Raw genomic sequence first — 23,631 nt, 5'->3', positions numbered from 1 at the left:
AGTAATTCATTTTAGCCCATCACATTAGATGTTGGGCTGTTCAAATCTGTTATCGCTATTTCTCAAAACCTACCTGACAGTAAGTCCGTTATCGCAATTATCTGAGTAAACTGGACATATTTTGCTCATTTGTAGGCTACCCTTATTCCTTTGTTGTTCATTTCTTAATTTTGGGGCTGAGAAGGAAAAAAAGATGGCAGCCAGACAGCCATCTTGGAGTTTTGTAATTCAAATGTTTTTTCTCTATTTCTCACGAAGTACTTGACATATCTTTCTCAAAAACTGGCTGATGACCAGGTACATTCCTTATCAAAGCTGATTTTTTAAAAGAGTTTTTGTTCATTTTTCCTATTATATGTTTTGACCACCAATTACTCATACAGATATCTATCGGCCTGGTTCCCTTCACGACTTACAATCCTCATACAGATATCTATAGGCCTGGTTCCCTTCACGCCTTACAATAATACAGATATCTATCGACCTGGTTCCCTTCACTACTTACAATAATCATACAGATATCTATCGACCTGGTTCCCTTCACGCCTTACAATACTCATACTGATAACTATCGGCCTGGTTCCCTTAACGACTTACAATAATACAAATATCTATCGGCCTCGTTCCCTTTACGACTTACAATACTCATTCTGATATCCATCGGCCTGGCTCCCTTCACGGCTTCTAAAACTCATACAGATATTTATCGGCCTGGTTCCCTCCCGACTTACAATACTCATCACCTGTTTTTTTGGTTGAAGATTCTTTGGAAATAAAAATAATTTCATGTTAAAATATTATTTGGAATGCTTTACGTTAATCCATTAAGGCACACGCGATGGTTTAACTGTGGTGAAATTTATACTGGTATCTCAAAAATTATATTGCATCTATATACGGGCAGATCTGCTACTCCATTGAATCGAAGTATTTACGGAATTTAATCTGTATTAGGTTAACACACCAACGGGTATCTATTGATGTATGGGTACTACGTTTATGTATTTTTGTACACGTGTAAGTGTGGGGTGCATACGCGTGCATCCAAGTATACATTATCCGCTATAACCCTTGGTCACGTACTCATTGCTGAAATCGTACGCGTGCATCCAAGTATACATTATCCGCTATAACCCTTGGTCACGTACTCACGTTTGTAGTTCCACATTCCTTATCAAAGCTGATTTTTTAAAAGAGTTTTTGTTCATTCTTCCTATTATATGTTTTGACCCCCAATTACTCATACAGATATATATCGGCCTGGCTCCCTTTACGACTTACAATACTCATCACCTGTTTTTTTGGTTGAAGATTCTTTGGAAATAAAAATAATTTCATGTTAAAATATTATTTGGAATGCTTTACGTTAATCCATTAAGGCACATGCGATGATTTAACTGTGGTGAAATTTATACTGGTATCTCACAAATTATATTGCATCTATATACGGGCAGATCTGCTACTCCATTGAATCGAAGTATTTACGGAATTTAATCTGTATTAGGTTAACACACCAACGGGTATCTATTGATGTATGGGTACTACGTTTATGTATTTTTGTACACGTGTAAGTGTGGGGTGCATACGCGTGCATCCAAGTATACATTATCCGCTATAACCCTTGGTCACGTACTCATTGCTGAAATCGTACGCGTGCATCCAAGTATACATTATCCGCTATAACCCTTGGTCACGTACTCACGTTTGTAGTTCCGTACTCACGTTTGTAGTTCCGTACTCACGTTTGTAGTTCCGTACTCACGTTTGTAGTTCCACATTCCTTATCAAAGCTGATTTTTTAAAAGAGTTTTTGTTCATTCTTCCTATTATATGTTTTGACCACCAATTACTCATACAGATATCTTTCGGCCTGGTTCCCTTAACGACTTACAATAATACAGATATCTATCGCCCTGGTTCCCTCACGCCTTACAATACTCATACACATATCTATCGGCCTGGCTCCCTTCACGACTTACAATACTCAGCACCTGTTTTTTTGGGTGCAGTATCTATAGAAATAGAAATAATTTCATGTTAAAATCTTATTTGGAATGCTTGACGTTAATCCATTAAGGCACACGCGATGGTTTAACTGTGGTGAAATTTATACTGGTATCTCAAAAATTATATTGCATCTATATACGGGCAGATCTGCTACTCCATTGAATCGAAGTATTTACGGAATTTAATCTGTATTAGGTTAACACACCAACAGGTATCTATTGATGTATGGGTACTACGTTTATGTATTTTTGTACACGTGTAAGTGTGGTGTGCATACGCGTGCATCCAAGTATACATTATCCGCTATAACCCTTGGTCACGTACTCACGTTTGTAGTTCCGTACTCACGTTTGTAGTTCCGTACTCACGTTTGTAGTTCCGTTTTTTGAGTATCATTGCTGACTCCTTGGTCACGTACTCATTGCTGAAATCGTACGCGTGCATCCAAATATACATTATCCGCTATAACCCTTGGTCACGTACTAACGTTTGTAGTTCCGCACTCACGTTTGTAGTTCTGCACTAACGTTTGTAGTTTCGTTTTTTTTAATATCATTGCTGGAATCCTTCGTCATGTTCTAACACTATTTGTTTCATTTTTTGAGTATCATTGCTTATATCCTTGGTCACGTACTAACGTTGAAGTCCGTTTTTGAGTATCATTGTTTTATCATTGCGTCGCCGCCTCGGGGAATTGTTTTTCACCTCGGTGACTGTACATTTGATATTCCCCTCATACCTATTCCATAACTGTATATAATTTAATCTTGCTTGTAACAAACCTTTTCATTGGCCTAAACATTTATGTTATCATCCCATAACATAAGAAAAAACGTCGCCGTTTGTAACGTCGCTTTTGATTGGCTGATACAGCGGCGTGATAATTTCTAACAGAAAAGAGTCCATCAATAAAAGTTGATTTCCACAGGGATTGTGTATAGTAGATTAAATTATAGGGATTAACTTGAATATATTTTTTATGTTATGGAGCTATAACACAAAAAAACGGAGTGTACTCTCATCATAAACCTCTTCGCGGTTTATTTAGAGTACACTCCGTTTTTTTGTGTTATATCTCCATAACATAAAAGATATATTCAAGTTAATCCTTATATATTTACATTTGCATGGCATTGTTACTATATAGCCTCTTTGAAAGCTGTGTCGTTGATGGGACTTTAATTACCATGCCGCACGAGATATAATTACCATGCCGCACGCGACACAATTCTTAGCGTATTAATTACAACACTGACCGGAACTACAATATCCAATGTAAATAAACCTGACGGCTGCTGAAATATCGCTGGGCATTGTGAGATTTGATAATGTCATTGTAAATTTATGTGCAAAATACAAAATAAAATAAAAAACACTTTTATTACAACGAAAACAAGACCAAGGTCTGCAATATCGTACAAAATGCACATCGGTTGAAATCACCAATGCCGGCAATGGAAACAATTTTAACGCTCATGCAATTTATCAGAAATATCGTCTGTTACACTGCACTGATCAACAGGGGTTCGTTATAAATGTCTGAAATACACATATTCTATAGACCTACTGACACATATGTTACAGACCTACTGATATGAGTCACAGCACACATAAACATTTCAGACATTTGTAACGAACCTGTGCTCCGTCGCAAGATCACTCACTTCAAACGCTATCAGTTTCACGCGTCTCGCATCCACGGTTCCTCAGTTTCTGACGACATGTCAAATAACGAGGCTGTTATAGAATCTACCGACTGTTGTCAGGTTCCCATACAATCAACAAATAAATTCACGCCTGGATTCTTCACAAAATGAGCAAAGAGAAAAGTTCGAATTAACTTCCAAAAATAACTCCCTCGTGGAGGGCAAGGTCGGATTTACGGTGTTCACTGTATTTGTCCATGCGCGAAATTTGTTCCGGGGAAAAATCGAAACAATTTCAAATCTAACTTTCAGCTCAGAGTTCTATTGATAAACTTAAATCACCCTATAGACATATCATACGCAATTGTATTGATACTGAATTGTGGAATAAAATTGAAGTGTTTGTTAAAATTTCAAAGTACTACTTTGTTTGCCAATCAGCACGCGACAATACGCTGTTCAAACTATTGAACGAAATTGTGTGGACTGTCGATAAGGCGGGCATTTTTAATTTTAATTATAAATTATAAGTTAAAAAAGAACATAAGAGGCAGAGAAAACGTAAATATAAGTATTGAACTGTTTTTGTATGGTATTTATGATCTATTTGAATGACACAGCTTTGCAAACAAACAACATAATGCGCGCTCAGTTCAATGCTTAAATAATTGATCACTTTCTATTGTTTGTAGTTCCGTTTATTTAGTAGCATTGATGTGATCCTTTATCAAGTACTAACTTTTGTAGTTCGAGTTTTGAGTATCATCCGGGCCAACAAGAGTAATAAATATAAGTTGTTTCATAGTTATTGTAAGCGGAACGAATGTTGTATTTTAGAAAAAAATACCTATCACCAATTCGTTGCATATTGCTGTATAATGCCCATAGGTGCGTTGTAAACACGCCCCGTGTACGTAAACTGTGTAACTTGTAAGCTACGATCCATTGTATGTTATTAGCCTTATTTATCTGGTGTTCAGGCTCAATATGTTAAACAAATGTATCAATAGTATATTACGTTTAATAAGGCATGAACAAGCTAGATGTTAAAGACCATGTAATGAAAACAAATATCTGCTACAAAGACGTTTTTTAAATGTCAGACACACGACTTTTTGTTCTTTTCATCAGTAGACATTGAATCAGTGTCGTCCGTCAATACCTTATAGATATTATTCATCTTACATATTTGTAAAAACTTTTGAATTGATGTTTATAGGTTGAATATTTTGTTATTTTCCTTGTATTTATAATAACATGAATACTTATCATATAAGCGAACTGAAACTACCTCTTATTTTCTTTTCTTTATGCGGTTAAAATCTGATGTTCAGTCTGGGTTGCATTTCTTAAATTTAATACACAAGTAATGGAGACCAGTTTAAACCAAAAGGCCCATGCGACCTACATAACTCGCATATAAGTCAGGATCATTGCGAGTGAAAGGCTAAATTTCGTGGTGAAGTTGAAACGCTAAAAAGATTTTTTTCTGAAATACCGAAAGGCCTGGAATATCCATAGTTGACCAGTGACTTGCTGGCATGGATTACTACAAAGTTAGGGTAAATATACCTTGCCACCCATATTCAACAACACGAGGGTAAAATGTGTTAAAACGCTCATCTTCTTTATTCCTTTTTGGCCATTAACCTGTTGGTATCGAGTGCTACAGGTCACAGGTTTAGAATTCCTTCAACCAGGCCTATAATCATAACCTATAATTCGTACTTGGCACCAATTCGGGATTAATGCATGTTAACTTTGTTTATTGAATTGTATTTACTGTAACATGATGAAGTACTGTTTTGATTAAAGTGCTTTGACTTGTGCTTTTTAATGAGATAAAAAGACCAATCGACACACTAATGTTTTCAGTAAAGCCATTTTTTTTATCAGTATTTTGTATTATGTCTAGCAAGTTTTACTAAGATCTAATTACTTATGGTCCATGAATGTCTATGTAATGTCAGATGGGGCTGTGTTCTCAGAACTTAATATAAACTTAGCCTTTATGTGTAAAAAAATGTATTTTTTTCAAACACTGTGCGTGAAATTGCTGAAGGTACGAATCTCAGCTGTCTACAGAAAACCTAACATGACAACTATAAATCTCATCTGTGTACAGAAAAAAACCTAACATGACAACTATAAATCTCAGCTGTGTACAGAAAGAAACCCACTAACATGACAACTATAAATCTCAGCTATGTACAGAAAAACAACAACACTAACATGACAACTATAAATCTCAGCTGTGTACAGAAAAAAACCTAACATGACAACTATAAATCTCATCTGTATACAGAAAAAAACCTAACATGACAACTATAAATCTCATCTGTGTACAGAAAAAAGCCTAACATGACAACTATAAATCTCAGCTGTGTACAGAAAAAAGCCTAACATGGCAACTATAAATCTCAGGTATGTTAAAAAGAAATTATTTGCATTTCAAAAATCACCCTTTCACTTGAATAAAGGTTTGAGTTTAAACAGCGGACGTGAATTTGAGAGAAATTTTTGTAAACACAGGACCTGGATAATCAAACTATACATTTTAGCCTAAAAATGGACCATAAAAATGGACCATAAAAATGTGACAAAGCCACGCAGAAGTTGGGTCATCAAGGCAAACGTTTACAGCGTTTCCGTCCGTTTTCCGAGAAGCGATACTTAACACCGGGCGTCTACATCCTGTATAATTTGGTAAATTTTGTTAATACTCCCCACTAGCTAATGTGTACTATATTTTATGTCATTCTGTAATGTCCGATATGTTGTGGTACCGATGGTCTATAAGTCAGGTTGGAGATATGTTATAGTCTACATATTACATGTACACTTAAAACAATGTATCGGCTCTACAAATGTAGTGCTTTGTATGGAGTAAACATTTGCTGATTGGGGAAAAACTCTTGCATTGACCCATATATCAATTCCTGTAATGTTAGTGTCAAGGTTTTACAAAATTATAAATTGTACATTGCTTATGTTGTAAATAATACAAAAAGATAATTTTGTTTGCTAAAGTTTTAAATAGTTACTGAAGTTAGTGCTAACGTATAAAAGTGTAGATTTTATACACTGTATTACTAAAGTATCTTTTTCACTAATATTGTGTTTGTTGACATGATGGCTTACTAAAATTTCTTGATGGAAGTAACAAATTTTCATTCACTGTCCTATAAATGAACATCCTAGAAAAGAATATTTTAAAAGGTTTGTGCCAAATAAGGCCATAGTGGACTTTCATCTGTTAACAACAAATTTTGTCTGATCCCAACAACATGGAGCTTATACTAACTTTTGCTTATTTTTTAAACAGTCTTTAAAACTGAGGACAGTGTGCTGCTGACAGTATAAGACAATTGATAGAATACTATGAACTTGTCTTAGCATGATATACACGCCCCATGTAACTTTGTGTATATTGCCTTCAAACAACGGTGTAGCTTTAAATGTGCAAATAAAGTTGTGAATTTGAATTTGTTTTGGTGGTGACTGATGTATGGTGTAATTACCTATTTTCTAATTACTTTGTGTCACAGTAAAGTTTTCATGTAACTACATGTAACTAGCACATTAGTATATAGACCAATAGTAACTGGTGTTTTTTTACGTGACCATAATAACTCAAACATTGGGGACTGGTAACTGGGGGTTGGACTACGACATGTGTATTAGACTTTACGTTACCATAATAACTCAAACATTGGGGACTGGTAACTTGGGGTTGGACTGCGACATATGTATAAGACGTTACGTTACCGTCATAACTCAAACATTGGGGACTGGTAACTGGGGGTTGGACTACGACATGTGTATTATACTGTACGTTACTGTAATAACTCAAACATTGGGGACTGGTAACTGGGGGTTGGACAACGACATGAGTATTAGACGTTACGTTACTGTAATAACTCAAACATTGGGGACTGGTAACTGGGGGTTGGACAACGACATGTGTATTAGACGTTACGTTACTGTAATAACTCAAACATTGGGGACTGGTAACTCGGGGTTGGACTACGACATGTGTATTAGACTTTACGTTACTGTAATAACTCAAACATTGGGGACTGGTAACTGGGGGTTGGACTACGACATGTGTAATAGACTTTACGTTACCGTCATAACTCAAACATTGGGGACTAGTAATTGGGGATTGGACTACGACATGTGTATTAGAATTACGTTACCGTAATAACTCAAACATTGGGGACTGGTAACTGGGGGTTGGACTACGACATGTGTATTAGACTTTACGTTACTGTAATAACTCAAACATTGGGGACTGGTAACTGGGGGTTGGACTACGACATTTGTATTAGACGGTACGTTACCGTAATAACTCAAACATTGGGGACTGGTAACTGGGGGTTGGACTACGACATATGTATTAGACTTTACGTTACCGTAATAACTCAAACATTGGGGACTAGTAACTGGGGGTTGGACTACGAAATATGTATTAGACGTTACGTTACCGTCATAACTCAAACATTGGGGACTGGTAACTGGGGGTCGGACTACGACATGTGTATTAGACTTTACGTTACCGTAATAACTCAACCATTTGGGACTGGTAACTGGGGGTTGGACTACGACATATGTATTAGACTTTACGTTACCGTAATAGCTCAAACATTTTGGACTGGTAACTGGAGGTCGGACTACGACATGTGTATTAGACTTTACGTTACCGTAATAACTCAAACATTTGGTACTGGTAACAGGGGGTTGGACTACGACATGTGTATTAGACTTTACGTTACCGTCATAGCTCAAACATTCGGGACTGGTAACTGGGGGTTGGACTACGACATGTGTATTAGACGTTACGTTACCGTCATAACTCAAACATTGGGAACTGGTAACTGGGGGTTGGACTACGACATGTGTATTAGACATTACGTTACCGTCATAACTCAAACATTGGGGACTGGTAACTGGGGATTGGACTACGATATGTGTATTAGACTTTACGTTACCGTAATAACTCAAACATTTGGGACTGGTAACTGGGGGTCGGACTACGACATGTGTATTAGACTTTACGTAACCGTAATAACTCAAACATAGGGGACTGGTAGCTGGGGGTTCGACTACGACATTAGTATTAGACGTTACGTTACCGTAATAACTCAAACATTGGGGACTGGTAACTGGGGGTTGGACTACGACATGCGTATTAGACTTTACGTTACCGTCATAACTCAAACATCGGGGACTAGTAACTGGGGGTTCGACTACGACATGTGTATTAGACGTTACGTTACCGTAATAACTCAAACATTGGGAACTGGTAACTGGGGGTCGGACTACGACATGTGTATTAGACTTTACGTTACCGTCATAACTCAAACATTGGGGACTGGTAACTGGGGGTTGGACTACGAGAGATGTATTAGACGTTACGTTACCGCCATAACTCTAACATTGGGGACTGGGGGTCGGACTACGACACATGTATTAGACGTAACGTTACCGTCATAACTCAAACATTGGGGACTGGTAACTGGGGGTTGGACTACGACATGTGTATTAGACTTTACGTAACCGTAATAAATCAAACATTCGGGACTGGTAAATGGGGGTTGGACTACGTCATATGACTCAAACATTGGGGACTGGTTACTGAGGGTTGGACTACTATTTAGCTAGACTTGACTCATTTTGTTTTCGAGTGTCATCATATTGATGGTTACCTCATTACAAGTAATGATACTCGAATGGATTGTTACTTCAATACAAGTGTTACGTTACCGTAATAACTCAAACATTGGGGACTGGTTACTGAGGGTTGGACTACTATTTAGCTAGACTTGACTCATTTTGTTTTCGAGTGTCGTCATATTGATGGTTACCTCATTACAAGCAATGATACTCGAATGGATTGTTACTTCATTACAAGTAATGACACTCGAATGGATGGTTACTTCAATACAAGTATTTATAACACTTGAATGGATTGTTACTTCAATACAAGTAATGACAATCGAATGGATTGATACATCAATACAAGTAATAACACTAGGATGGATTGTTACTTCATTATCAGTGATGATACTCGAATGGATTGTTACTTCATTACAAGTAATGATGCTCGAATGGATTGTTACTTCAATACAAGTAATGACACTCGAATGGATTGTTACTTCAATACAAGTAATGACACTCGAATGGATTGTTACTTCATTACAAGTAATGACACTCGAATGGTTTGTTACTTCATTACAAGTAATGATGCTCGAATGGTTTGTTACTTCAATACAAGTAATGACACTCGAATGGATTGTTACTTCAATACAAGTAATGACACTCGAATGGATTGTTACATCATTACAAGTAATGACACTCGAATGGTTTGTTACTTCATTACAAGTAATAATCTCGAATGGATTATTACTGCCTTACAAGTTATGATACGGGGAACAATTCTTAACCAGAGGAACAACTGCATNTGCCATACAAGTAATGATACTCGAATGGATTATTACTGCCATACAAGTAATGATACTCGAATGGATTATTACTTCATTACAAGTAATGATACTTGATGGATTGTTACCTCATTACAAGTAATGATACTCGAATGAATTGTTACTTCATTACAAGTAATGATACTCGAATGGATTATTACTGCCATACAAGTAATGATACTCGAATGGATTATTACTGCCATACAAGTAATGATACTCGAATGGATTATTACTTCATTACAAGTAATGATACTTGATGGATTGTTACCTCATTACAAGTAATGATACTCGAATGAATTGTTACTTCATTACAAGTAATGATACTCGAATGGATTATTACTGCCATACAAGTAATGATACTCGAATGGATTATTACTGCCATACAAGTAATGATACTCGAATGGATTATTACTTCATTACAAGTAATGATACTTGATGGATTGTTACCTCATTACAAGTAATGATACTCGAATGAATTGTTACTTCATTACAAGTAATGATACTCGAATGGATTATTACTGCCATACAAGTAATGATACTCGAATGGATTATTACTGCCATACAAGTAATGATACTCGAATGGATTATTACTTCATTACAAGTAATGATACTTGATGGATTGTTACCTCATTACAAGTAATGATACTCGAATGAATTGTTACTTCATTACAAGTAATGATACTCGAATGGATTATTACTGCCATACAAGTAATGATACTCGAATGGATTATTACTGCCATACAAGTAATGATACTCGAATGGATTATTACTTCATTACAAGTAATGATACTTGATGGATTGTTACCTCATTACAAGTAATGATACTCGAATGAATTGTTACTTCATTACAAGTAATGATACTCGAATGGATTATTACTGCCATACAAGTAATGATACTCGAATGGATTATTACTGCCATACAAGTAATGATACTCGAATGGATTATTACTTCATTACAAGTAATGATACTTGATGGATTGTTACCTCATTACAAGTAATGATACTCGAATGAATTGTTACTTCATTACAAGTAATGATACTCGAATGGATTATTACTGCCATACAAGTAATGATACTCGAATGGATTATTACTGCCATACAAGTAATGATACTCGAATGGATTATTACTTCATTACAAGTAATGATACTTGATGGATTGTTACCTCATTACAAGTAATGATACTCGAATGAATTGTTACTTCATTACAAGTAATGATACTCGAATGGATTATTACTGCCATACAAGTAATGATACTCGAATGGATTATTACTGCCATACAAGTAATGATACTCGAATGGATTATTACTTCATTACAAGTAATGATACTTGATGGATTGTTACCTCATTACAAGTAATGATACTCGAATGAATTGTTACTTCATTACAAGTAATGATACTCGAATGGATTATTACTGCCATACAAGTAATGATACTCGAATGGATTATTACTGCCATACAAGTAATGATACTCGAATGGATTATTACTTCATTACAAGTAATGATACTTGATGGATTGTTACCTCATTACAAGTAATGATACTCGAATGAATTGTTACTTCATTACAAGTAATGATACTCGAATGGATTATTACTGCCATACAAGTAATGATACTCGAATGGATTATTACTGCCATACAAGTAATGATACTCGAATGGATTATTACTTCATTACAAGTAATGATACTTGATGGATTGTTACCTCATTACAAGTAATGATACTCGAATGAATTGTTACTTCATTACAAGTAATGATACTCGAATGGATTATTACTGCCATACAAGTAATGATACGGGGAACAATTCTTAACCAGAGGAACGATGATTCCTTTGTTACCGGTTGTTACACAAGGAACGATGATTCCTTTGTTACCGGTTGTTACACAAAGAACGATGATTCCTTTGTTACCAGTTACACAAGGAACGATGATTCCTTTGTTACCGGTTGTTACACAAAGAACGATGATTCCTTTGTTACCAGTTACACAAGGAACGATGATTCCTTTGTTACCGGTTGTTACACAAGGAACGATGATTCCTTTGTTACCAAGTAGGACATGCTCAACAATTGTTTGGAAAATATCTTTTTACCTGAAATTCACTGGTATTCGTTTTTATAACAAATAAAAAGCCGACGCTTTTAAATTATCTCATGCAATTGAAAAAAAACCTCAAAAACACAGCCTGCAAGAAACATCGCTAGAGGTGTCATATACAAGTTTCCTGTTACCAGAGAACAACCTGTTGCTTCAGTAAATTAATACTTACCTAATACACTTTTTCAGTAATTTACCTGTAGCAAGTTAGCATCAAATATTCTAACAGTAATTAGTATTTACTACACATGTAACAATCAGTTTTACACACCTCACATATTTTTTCAGCACTTAGTACTGACATCAAATAACGTAATATTCAAATTAGTACTCTCCTTAAGGATAGATAGATTTGTACTCACATAGCATCTTGAGCACTGCTTTTCTAGCTTTGGTGACGTTGAAAGGCACCTGTAGACTATTGCCGTTTTTCACTTGACTTCCGCCCTTTTTTGACACCCAGTTCGACACTTTTGGTTTTTTCTTCTGGTCCCCAACTAAACTATCCGTTTTGTTAAGTGTAATTCCGATTCTCACATACATCACAATTATAATTATCATAGGTAGCACAAAAAACACAAATGTCGATACTTGGAACATATATGTCATCCGTTTATGCCATTTGTACGGAATATTACACACCAGAGAGTCCTGAATAGGTTCTGACGTCACAGGGTCAAATGCGACATAGAACGTGCGCGTATGGAGGGGGTAAGGCAGGGCTATAACACTTGCAATAATCCAGATCACAAATATGACCTTCATAGCACGTGGGAGGCTAGACAAAGTTTGGAATCTCATTGGGTGACAGATGGCGGCGAAGCGTTCTATGGTAAAGGCGGTGATGGTCAACACTGAAGCATATGACGTCATTTCCGATATAAACGATTTCATGATGCAGAATCCAATATCGAATCTCCATGGATACGCTTCCCAGAATCCATAGAGTTCTGGCGGCAAAGCTGTAATAAAAAAAAAATGAAGATTATGTAACTTATTTACATTGTTTTGTACGGGTATTCACTCTATGTGCACTCCGTACAGCGATGGCAGCCTAACTTACGGAACATCTCTTTCGAGTTTTACTAGAAATTAAGCGGCCGACCTGTAGGGAGATTAGACATTAGATGCAGTCTTTCCAAAATGCAGTAAAAGTTCATTATATTTAGATATGTCGGTCTTTATAAAACTATATGTTAACGGAGTGTTTACAACTTTCAAAGTGTTTTTGTTAAAAACTCTCATTTTGACGGTACCACTTTGTACAGCTGGGTGGATGGGAATGACAATGACATCAGCTATGGTATCTGCAGGGAATTTATACAGACACATAGAAGCTGGAATTGTCAACCTTTAGACACGAAAGAAGGCACCGGCTTGTTTGTTTTAGTATTCACGTGCAAGCGATTTAATGGATTCAAATATCTAGAGCTTTGATCGGTGTTCGAAAAGAATAATAATAAAAATACATCTTTCAAGTCGTTATATCATATACATGCATACCATACGCAAAATAAGGTTTGTTTTTGGTTCTTTTTTCAAACGTCCACAAGACTGTCAAGGAATTTTCAATTTCATAATACTAATAAAAGAATGTGTTGTTTTTGTTTGTTTAAAAAATCGGTTTCATGACTCCTAATAAGACACAATATTTGTCGTCTTAAACCGGCCTTGAGCCCAGGAGGGTACATATATAGCTCAGACACTTATTGGAATATAATAAGAGGTTAAACGGTATGACAGTTTCCAACCCTATTGTAACACGTGCCGAAACAAGCAGTGTTGGCTGGCTGGCGATTTAAGCGAAAAAAAGGCTGCGCTTCCAGCCGATCACACCACAGGTCTGTACATGTACAAAAAGTGGCTCTGTGACTGCGAAAAACTTTGAAACTCTGAAATGGCGTGTTTTTGGAGGAAACAGAGATCTTGTCCGCGGAAGGGGAATATATTTAAAATGCATATAGGAGGTTTTTAAAAGAAAAAAATATCCATCTTTCCAACGGTACTAAGCTTTTTTTTTCGTACATCAACTAGAAATGTTGTTTTTGATTCAAGAAAGTTAGGTGGGGTCGACATTTCGACATCGAGAGCTTTCAACCCTTCTCGTAAATATAATCATTGGGGATGGCATTTTTACCAAAGGTCGATCTAAACCCCTAAAACATGTAACATTTCTCTGACTGAACACCAGGTCCAAATATACCTGTAAGAAATGTTCATGTCCCTGTGGGTAGGATATTGAAAATGTCGCATTATAATTTATGTTGTCTCAGATCAAGAAAAAACTGAGGCTAGACTTTTTCTGAAATGAATTAAACCGGAAGTAAAATGGGATATAGCACATACCGGGCAAAATTTAAGCGTGTTGGGCAGAAATGGAGCGTGCGGGCGGTATGGGTCGGACTTGTAGTATAGCATACCACAGACAAGTATATAATAACCATAATATCGTAGCACAAACAATGTATATAGCCACATATATTGATATTTAGCTCTTAGTCGAAGGGAACTTTGAGTAAAATAAATCGTTGTAGGATCCCCCGTTTTATAGTACATTGTAGATACTACTCATTTTCAGTTAAAGTTATCCCCTCTTTGTCAAGAAATGCCGTAAGAATACTATCCTTTCAAAAATACGGTAGTATAAATATGTTGGCATTTCGTTCAGATTTCACCTTGTTCTGTCGTTACACACTTTAATGAAAAGTTAAGCATAGCATTTTTGTATTGAACAATTACATCGAGTGTGTTACCTGAAGGACCCCCGCTCCCCCAACCCAGTTACACAATATTTTGAGACCGGTAGATTTAGGCAAGTGCTCTTTTCAGACAGGAAGCTNAGAAATGCCGTAAGAATACTATCCTTTCAAAAAATACGGTAGTATAAATATGTTGGCATTTCGTTCAGATTTCACCTTGTTCTGTCGTTACACACTTTAATGAAAAGTTAAGCATAGCATTTTTGTATTGAACAATTACATCGAGTGTGTTACCTGAAGGACCCCCGCTCCCCCAACCCAGTTACACAATATTTTGAGACCGGTAGATTTAGGCAAGTGCTCTTTTCAGACAGGTATCTATAGACAAGTGTTCTTTTCAGACAGGTTGCTATAGACAAGTGTTCTTTTCTATTCAATTTTGATACGATTTGATGTCAAAGCGATTTTGAAAGTAAAATACGATAACCATCTATTCAGAAACAACTAAATTGTATGCAGGCCTTTATAAAAGACTATCGTAATTTAAAGTTCCGCGATTTTCATAAAGGATCCATTACAATAGGATAATTAAAAGAATCCCTTCCATCCATATCCTTACACTCAGAACAGTCAGTTCTTAGTTGAGATTTTTTTGTGAATCTCAATAACATGAGATAGAAGGAACAGCCCTCCAAAATCGAGGTCATTTGAGTGATTGATGATCCAAAGTCAGATAAACGTTATTTGGGGTGGATCGCGTTGGCATTAAGAAATATCAACAAACGCTATCAAGACATCTTGACCAAACTCAAGACATTTTTTTATAACTCATAGCTCTATGACTGACATAGATACCATGAACCCCAACAGCACAACTTTATCAACCGCTGTGTCAAATATTGGTGTGGAGTTGTACGTGTTTTAAATGATAGTGTGTAAGTTGGCGTATGTCGGTACAAATTGCTGTTATGTTTGTTTTTATCAGTAATATAAATTCGATACAACGATATATCATGATAATAACACAAAACAAGAACAGGAATGAAATAACACATCAGTTCTAACCGTATCAGAGATTAGTGTTTATCGTCATTATAGGGAGAATGATGAGTACACCAATCCCTACACTGATGGAGTTATCGCTCTTGTGTAATATTGATCTCTAGCAATTTTTTTTTATCTTTTCCTTTCGGTAAATCATATGAAATCACATTTCATATATCGCACAACCAAAACAAAAACTCAGCCAGATATACATGTATACCACATATAAAGCAACATCAAAATAATCGTACAGTTGCGAAAATAATAATCTGTACAATACTTCATCCTTCCAAATGGCCACTTGTTGGTGAAAGGATGATTGTCTTGATTATCATTTCCCTAAAATTAAACAGATGTTGTATATATGTCTTAAAAGGGCACTGATTTTTTACATTGAAATTGAAATGAATGAAGATTTCGAAAGATGGAAGAAAATCTAATATTTGAACCATTTTCATGGTTTATATTCAGAAAAAAGGTCTGGATCAAAATTCAAATAGCTCAAAAAGTAAACAGAAAAAATCCATTTCTTCTTCCTATTTTAAAAAAACTACATCGAAAATACAATAAAAATGGTTTGTTTAAAGGAATGAAAATAAGATATTTGTTTCCAAGCGTAAGTACGGACCCAGCCTATTTTTTTTTATAAGAAAGCGTTTGATATACAGGCTTAAGGTATTGAAGAAAATTCACACGAAAATTTGAAAGAAGTACAGAATGGGCGTTAGACCATAAGGATGTTGTTGTTTTGACAATAAAGATACGAGTTAATCGCTCAAAATCCTCCTTGGACAAAGAAGTAATAACAGGTTAACGATAAAACGATCACATTAAATTACGTTTCTGGGCGGTTTGATAGTCAGTACATGTAGTGTTATGTACGTTCAATGAGAGTTATAAGGAGTTTTAAAAGAAATAAACACAGCAGGATATTTCAACAGGTGTACACGTAAACACCAGCTCAGATAATATATAACTGAAGCTTAAGGAGAACTTGTTCATAACAACTGTATTTAACTGTATATTACAAACATAGTGAGGACATGTTTAAACATAGAATTTGAAATTTGGTGGTACCTTCAACCATTTAATACATACGGTTATCGCTCTGAAATATACAGATTGTATTAGAAACATTTCGAGAACTAATAATGATTTTGAAAAGTTATAATGGTAAGATTAGATTATCAGCAACCTTTAAAACAGATTGTGTAGTTAAAACTAACTTTCTGTTTTCTTCTCAGATTTTGTTTTTATTACTTACATAAAATAGATTGAATCTTTGAAAACAGCGAAGAGATATAGTCTGCGGTACCACACACCGAGCTATCGGGCAGGAATAAAGTACATCACTTAAACACATCGTACAACACGGTTATAAGGTAGTTGAATTGCAACCACACATTTAAGGTAATTGATGAGTTACAAAATGTACCCGTCTAATGTGTTACCTGTATAATGTGTTACCTGTCTAATGTGTTATATGTCTAATGTGTTACCTGTATAATGTGTTACCTGTCTAATGTGTTATATGTCTAATGTGTTACCTGTATAATGTGTTACCTGTCTAATATGTTACCTGTATAATGTGTTACTTGTCTAATGTGTTACCTGTCTAATGTGTTATATGTCTAATGTGTTACCTGTCTAATGTGTTATATGTCTAATGTGTTACCTGTATACTGTGTTACCTGTCTAATATGTTACCTGTATAATGCGATACTTGTCTAATGTGTTACCTGTCTAACGTGTCACCCGTCTAATGTGTTACCTATATACTGTGTTACCTGTCTTATATGTTACCTGTATAATGCGATACTTGTCTAATGTGTTACCTGTATAATGTGTTACCTGTCTTATATGTTACCTGTATAATGCGATACTTATCTAATGTGTTACCTGTCTAATGTGTCACCCGTCTAATATGTTACCTGTCTAATGTGTTACCTGTCTAATGTGTTATATGTCTAATGTGTTACCTGTCTAATGTGTTTTATGTCTAATATGTTACCTGTATAATGTGTTACCTGTCTTATATGTTACATGTCTAATGTGTTACCTGTCTTATATGTTACCTGTCTAATTGCGCTACCTGTTTTATGAAATTCATCAAATCGTTTCTGCTCTAGCATGCTATAATATCTTACCACTGCCCAATACGCTATATTGCATGGTCATGTATTTGAATTGTGAAATGAAATTGTTCCTATTGTATAATGATGGGGAGGCAAACATCTGGTTCCACACATGCATGACTAACTAGATATCGCCTATCTTCTATAGATAGCGATTATAGCCTATCACATGATCAGTTGTTTCTTCAGTCTCGTCTCCGATATAATTGAAATCGACGTCACTCTAGTTATCTATCTTAGTGATAAACTAGTGCTCTCGTCAGAAACCGTTAGCAATGATACCGATGATAGTAGCCAACTGAACGGAGGTCAATGGCGGCGAATAGTCTGTTCCGTCCTCTGACGTCACGTCCGTCACGCTGTTGCAATGCTACACACTTATTCCCGGCACACCTAGCCGTAACTCGAAAGGTTACCACCGTTCAGCTGAAGGAAAATAGCAATGAATCTGTACGTGTTACTTTGAGATTCTCCTTTACGACATTATCCCGCAATGAAGTACCACAATGGATTTTTAAACTTGAAAACTGGCAAGGTCAACTAACACGCAAAATTGGTTAGAAGTCTGTACATGTATTCTGGGTTTGAACTGATTAACTAGATGTGTCGTATGCAGCTACTGATTAACTGAGTTACTACATATTTTATAACATAATAACTGTATTTATTGCATTTTTGCCATTGAACAATGTATATCGTATTTGACATTTTGTAACAACACACATTTGTTTTTCGTCATTCTGTCACAACATACGGGTATTTTTTGATAATATAAAGATACACGTGTTTTGTCATTCTGTCACTACATACGGTTATTTTGTGATAATATAAAATGATACACGTGTGATTTGTCATTCTGTTACTAAGTACTGGTATTTTGTGATAACATAACGATACATGTGTGTTTTGTCATGCTGTCACTACATATGGCTATTTTGTAATAATATAAATATACACGTGTTTTGTCATTCTGTCACAACATACGGGTATTTTGTGATAATGTAACGATACACGTGTGTTTTGCAATTCTGTCACTACATACGGGTATTTTGTAATAATATAAAGATACACGTGTTTTGTCATTCTGTCACTACATACGGGTATTTTTGATTATAAAAAATGATACACGTGTGATTTCTCATTCTGTTACTAAATAATGGTATTTTGTGATAACATAACGATACATGTGTGTTTTGCAATTCTGTCACTACATACGGGTATTTTGTGATAATATAACGATACACGTGTTTTGTCATTCTGTAACTTCATTCGGGTATTTTGTGATAATATAAAGATACACGTGTGTTTTGCAATTATGTCACTACATACGGGTATTTTGTGATGATATAAAGATACACGTGTGTTTTGCAATTATGTCACTACATTCGGGTATTTTGTGATAATATAAAGATACACGTGTGTTTTGCAATTATGTCACTACATTCGGGTATTTTGTGATAATATGAAGATACACGTGTTTTGTCATTATTTTGTAATAATATAAAATGATACACGTGTGATTTGTCATTCTGTTACTAAGTACTGGTATTTTGTGATAACATAACGATACATGTGTGTTTTGTCATGCTGTCACTACATCCGGGTATTTTGTGATAATATAACGATACACATGTTTTGCCATTCGGTCAGTACAAACGGGTATTTTGTGATTATTTCATTTCATTTCAACATATTTTATTGACTTTATATATGTCAATTGGATTGGACATCAGGCTAGGCCTATTTAAGTCCTTTCCAAACTTATTTACAAACATAACATATATTCTGTCATAACAATCCAATTAAACAGTGCAAGGGAGTTAACTCCAATTTAGCTTGTGAAATGAACATTTAAAAACTTTTATTTAATCATTTTCTGTTTAAGTTTTAGATATTAACAATTAAATAAATCCAGATATTTATTGACAACACATCCTACATAAATCCAAAGGATACAGGCCCAAAAGTCCCTGTTTATAAACACATTGGCCATCCACCCACTGGACATATACCAAGAAATAAGCATTTTGTAAAATTTCAGAATATGATATGGATTCATATAGGAAAATGAAGTTATTATTATATATTGTTGGAGTTGATTTTCTTAAAATTTATTTAACAAAGCACTATAGAATATCCATGTACTTATGAAATAGCGAGAAAAGGTTATATAATAGTACACTCATAAATTACATCCAGTCCAGCCGAATACCAGAGATGTTGTGAAGATAGATATACACCAGTGGTTATGTAAAGAAACATATGTTTTGTCATTCTGTCACTACATACGGGTATACTGTGATAATGTAAAGAAACATGTGTTTTGTCATTCTATCACATTGTGATAATGTAAAGAAACATGTGTTTTTCATTCTGTCACTACATACGGGTATATTGTGATAATGTAAAGAAACATGTGATTTGTCATTCTGTCACTACATACGGGTATACTGTGATAATGTAAAGAAACATGTGTTTTGCCATTCTGGCACTCCATACGGGTATATTGTGATAATGTTAAGAAACATGTGTTTTGTCATTCTGTCACTACATACGGGTATATTGTGAAAATGTAAAGAAACATGTGTTTTGTCATTCTGGCACTCCATACGGGTATATTGTGATAATGTAAAGAAACATGTGTTTTGTCATTCTGTCACTACATACGGGTATTTTGTGATGATATTTCGATGCACGTGTGTTCAGTCACTATTATAAACGAGATCATCAGAAAGTTAGTGGGATATTTAACTCATTGATACACAGTCGAGTTCAGGAAAGTCATTTCAATTTAATTTTTCTTTTTCTAAATTTTCTCCATATTCTCATTCTTGAAACGAATTAAACACAAGCAAAAGACACTGTGACTCCTTTCACATAATATTTCATGTCATGTAAATAAAAATATTATAAAGAAAACAAACCCCAAGCTAAGAGTTACGATAGCAGAGATACAGGAAATTCCATCGATCCTTTTCTTCTTTCAATTAATTTGAATAAAGTGTTTCTGGCGTAAATTGTTTTCAAATGATAGATTGCACAGAAAGTTGCATTAAAAAGGATTTACACATTGTGAAACAACACATTCCGATGTATTAAGATGGGAGGCCTAACAATATTTTCACCTTGAACTATTTCCTTTGATCTTGTTTTTATTTGACCCTGTGCGGTTCTATGTGATAGCACAACTGGGTAGTTATCACAAGGACGCCATCCTTAACTTAGTGTGAGCCATTCCATTCGGCACACGTCAATAAGTCGCGTACATATTGGACAGCCTACTGCTTTCATGACGAAACCTGCTTTAATGAATTGTAAACAAACAGAAATATTGGTGTTTGGAATGATACACGACACTTTATTTTACCCAGTCGTGATATTGTTTTTAATTTGTCAAGACATGACTCGGTTCAATGTCTAACTTCCGTTTACCGATATACGTACTTGTGTCTTCTCTACCCAGAAGATATACGTACTTGTATCTTCTCTACCCAGAAGATATACGTACTTGTGTCTTCTCTACCCAGAAGATATACGTACTTGTGTTGTCTCTACCCAGAAGATATACGTACTTGTATCTTCTCTATCCAGAAGATATAGGTATCGAGAAAGAAACTATGGGATGTCGGTGATGAGTCGCCAAAGTTATGGTTATATGATGCTGTGGTTTTGCCGTGACATGTTTCAAGGGTGTAGAGAACGTCAGTATACTGAGAACGGAAACATTGGACTTAACAGTTGAGATAAAATGATATGAAACTGAACGATTACTGATACCATCAGTCGTAAATACAAAAACAAACAAATCCAGATTGTCTTTGGTTATGTTTGTTATGTAAGTTGATATGATCTGGCCATTATATTGTTTGCCTTGCGTACCTGATTTCTGTTTTCGGCAAATAGATAACTGTCGATAGGTAATCAGTTATAGAATATACATCTATATTATAAATATGGTTCTGTTTACCATCGATAGGTAACCAGTTATAGAATACACATCTACATTATAAATATGGTCCTGTTTACCATCAATAGGTAACCAGTTATTAAATACACATCTATATTATAAATATGGTCCTGTTTACCATCAATAGGTAACCAGTTATTAAATACACATCTATATTATAAATCTGCTCCTGTTTATCATCGATAGGTAACCAGTTATTAAATAAACATCTATATTATAAATCTGCTCCTGTTTATCATCGATAGGTAACCAGTTATTAAATAAACATCTATATTATAAATATGGTTCTGTTTCCCATCGATAGGTAACCAGTTATTAAATAAACATCTATATTATAAATCTGCTCCTGTTTATCATCGATAGGTAACCAGTTATTAAATACACATCTATATTATAAATCCGCTCCTGTTTACCATCGATAGGTAACCAGTTATAGAATACACATCTACATTATAAATATGGACCTGTTTACCATCGATAGGTAACCAGTTATAGAATACACAACTACATTATAAAGATGGTTCTGTTTACCATCGATAGGTAACCAGTTATAGAATACACAACTACATTATAAAGATGGTTCTGTTTACCATCGATAGGTAACCAGTTAATAAATACACATCTACATTATAAATTTGCTCCTGTTTACCGTCGATAGGTAACCAGTTATTAAATACACATCTATATTATAAATCTGCTCCTGTTTATCATCGATAGGTAACCAGTTATTAAATAAACATCTATATTATAAATCTGCTCCTGTTTACCATCGATAGGGAACCAGTTATTAAATACACATCTACATTATAAATATGGTCCTGTTTAATTTACCTTCGATAGGTAACCAGTTAATAAATACACATCTACATTATAAATATGGCCCTGTTTACCATCGATAGGTAACCAGTTATAGAATACACAACTACATTATAAAGATGGTTCTGTTTACCATCGATAGGTAACCAGTTATAGAATACACATCTACATTATAAATATGGTCCTGTTTAATTTACCTTCGATAGGTAACCAGTTAATAAATACACATCTACATTATAAATTTGCTCCTGTTTACCGTCGATAGGTAACCAGTTATTAAATACACATCTATATTATAAATCCGCTCCTGTTTACCATCGATAGGTAACCAGTTATAGAATACACATCTACATTATAAATCTGCTCCTGTTTACCCGATCAACCACGTACACAAGTCATAACTATCAGTAATGTGTTTACAATACCCCAATTCAGTGGCGCAATAATTGTGCTAATTGGAACATTCACCCCCAAATGAAAAATTAAGCTTCCGCGAATGAAGTTCATTAAGTAGAGTAATAGTGTAATAATCGAATCTGCCATTCATAAAGAGGAAATCCATCAAACTTGGACTGTATTATTAACTAATATATACAATACATAGGTTTTAAATGGATGGTTAATTATATCACCTCACGATACCTACACGTGCCCATAAACCGCGGGAAATTGCCGTGAATCAGTGGGAAGAACTCTATAGGAAACTTAGGGCGAGAACGTCTCACGTTTACCAGAGGTTGT

At 35.2% G+C, this 23,631-nt stretch overlaps 1 protein-coding gene across 1 annotated transcript in view; it reads right to left on the bottom strand.

Annotated features, from left to right (window-relative positions):
* LOC110467193 (neuropeptides capa receptor-like) overlaps positions 1-23,631 on the bottom strand; it is a 157,829-nt gene that overhangs the window by 22,870 nt on the left and 111,328 nt on the right. Inside the window, exon 2 of the mRNA XM_021524177.1 lies at positions 12,592-13,191. Coding sequence (XP_021379852.1) covers positions 12,592-13,191 — 600 coding nt within the window. The remainder of the gene's footprint in view (positions 1-12,591; positions 13,192-23,631) is intronic.

The sequence above is a fragment of the Mizuhopecten yessoensis genome, unplaced genomic scaffold (assembly GCF_002113885.1).
Source record: "Mizuhopecten yessoensis strain PY_sf001 unplaced genomic scaffold, ASM211388v2 scaffold11165, whole genome shotgun sequence".
Taxonomy (NCBI): domain Eukaryota; kingdom Metazoa; phylum Mollusca; class Bivalvia; order Pectinida; family Pectinidae; genus Mizuhopecten; species Mizuhopecten yessoensis.
This window is presented reverse-complemented; position numbering and strand designations above follow the sequence as displayed.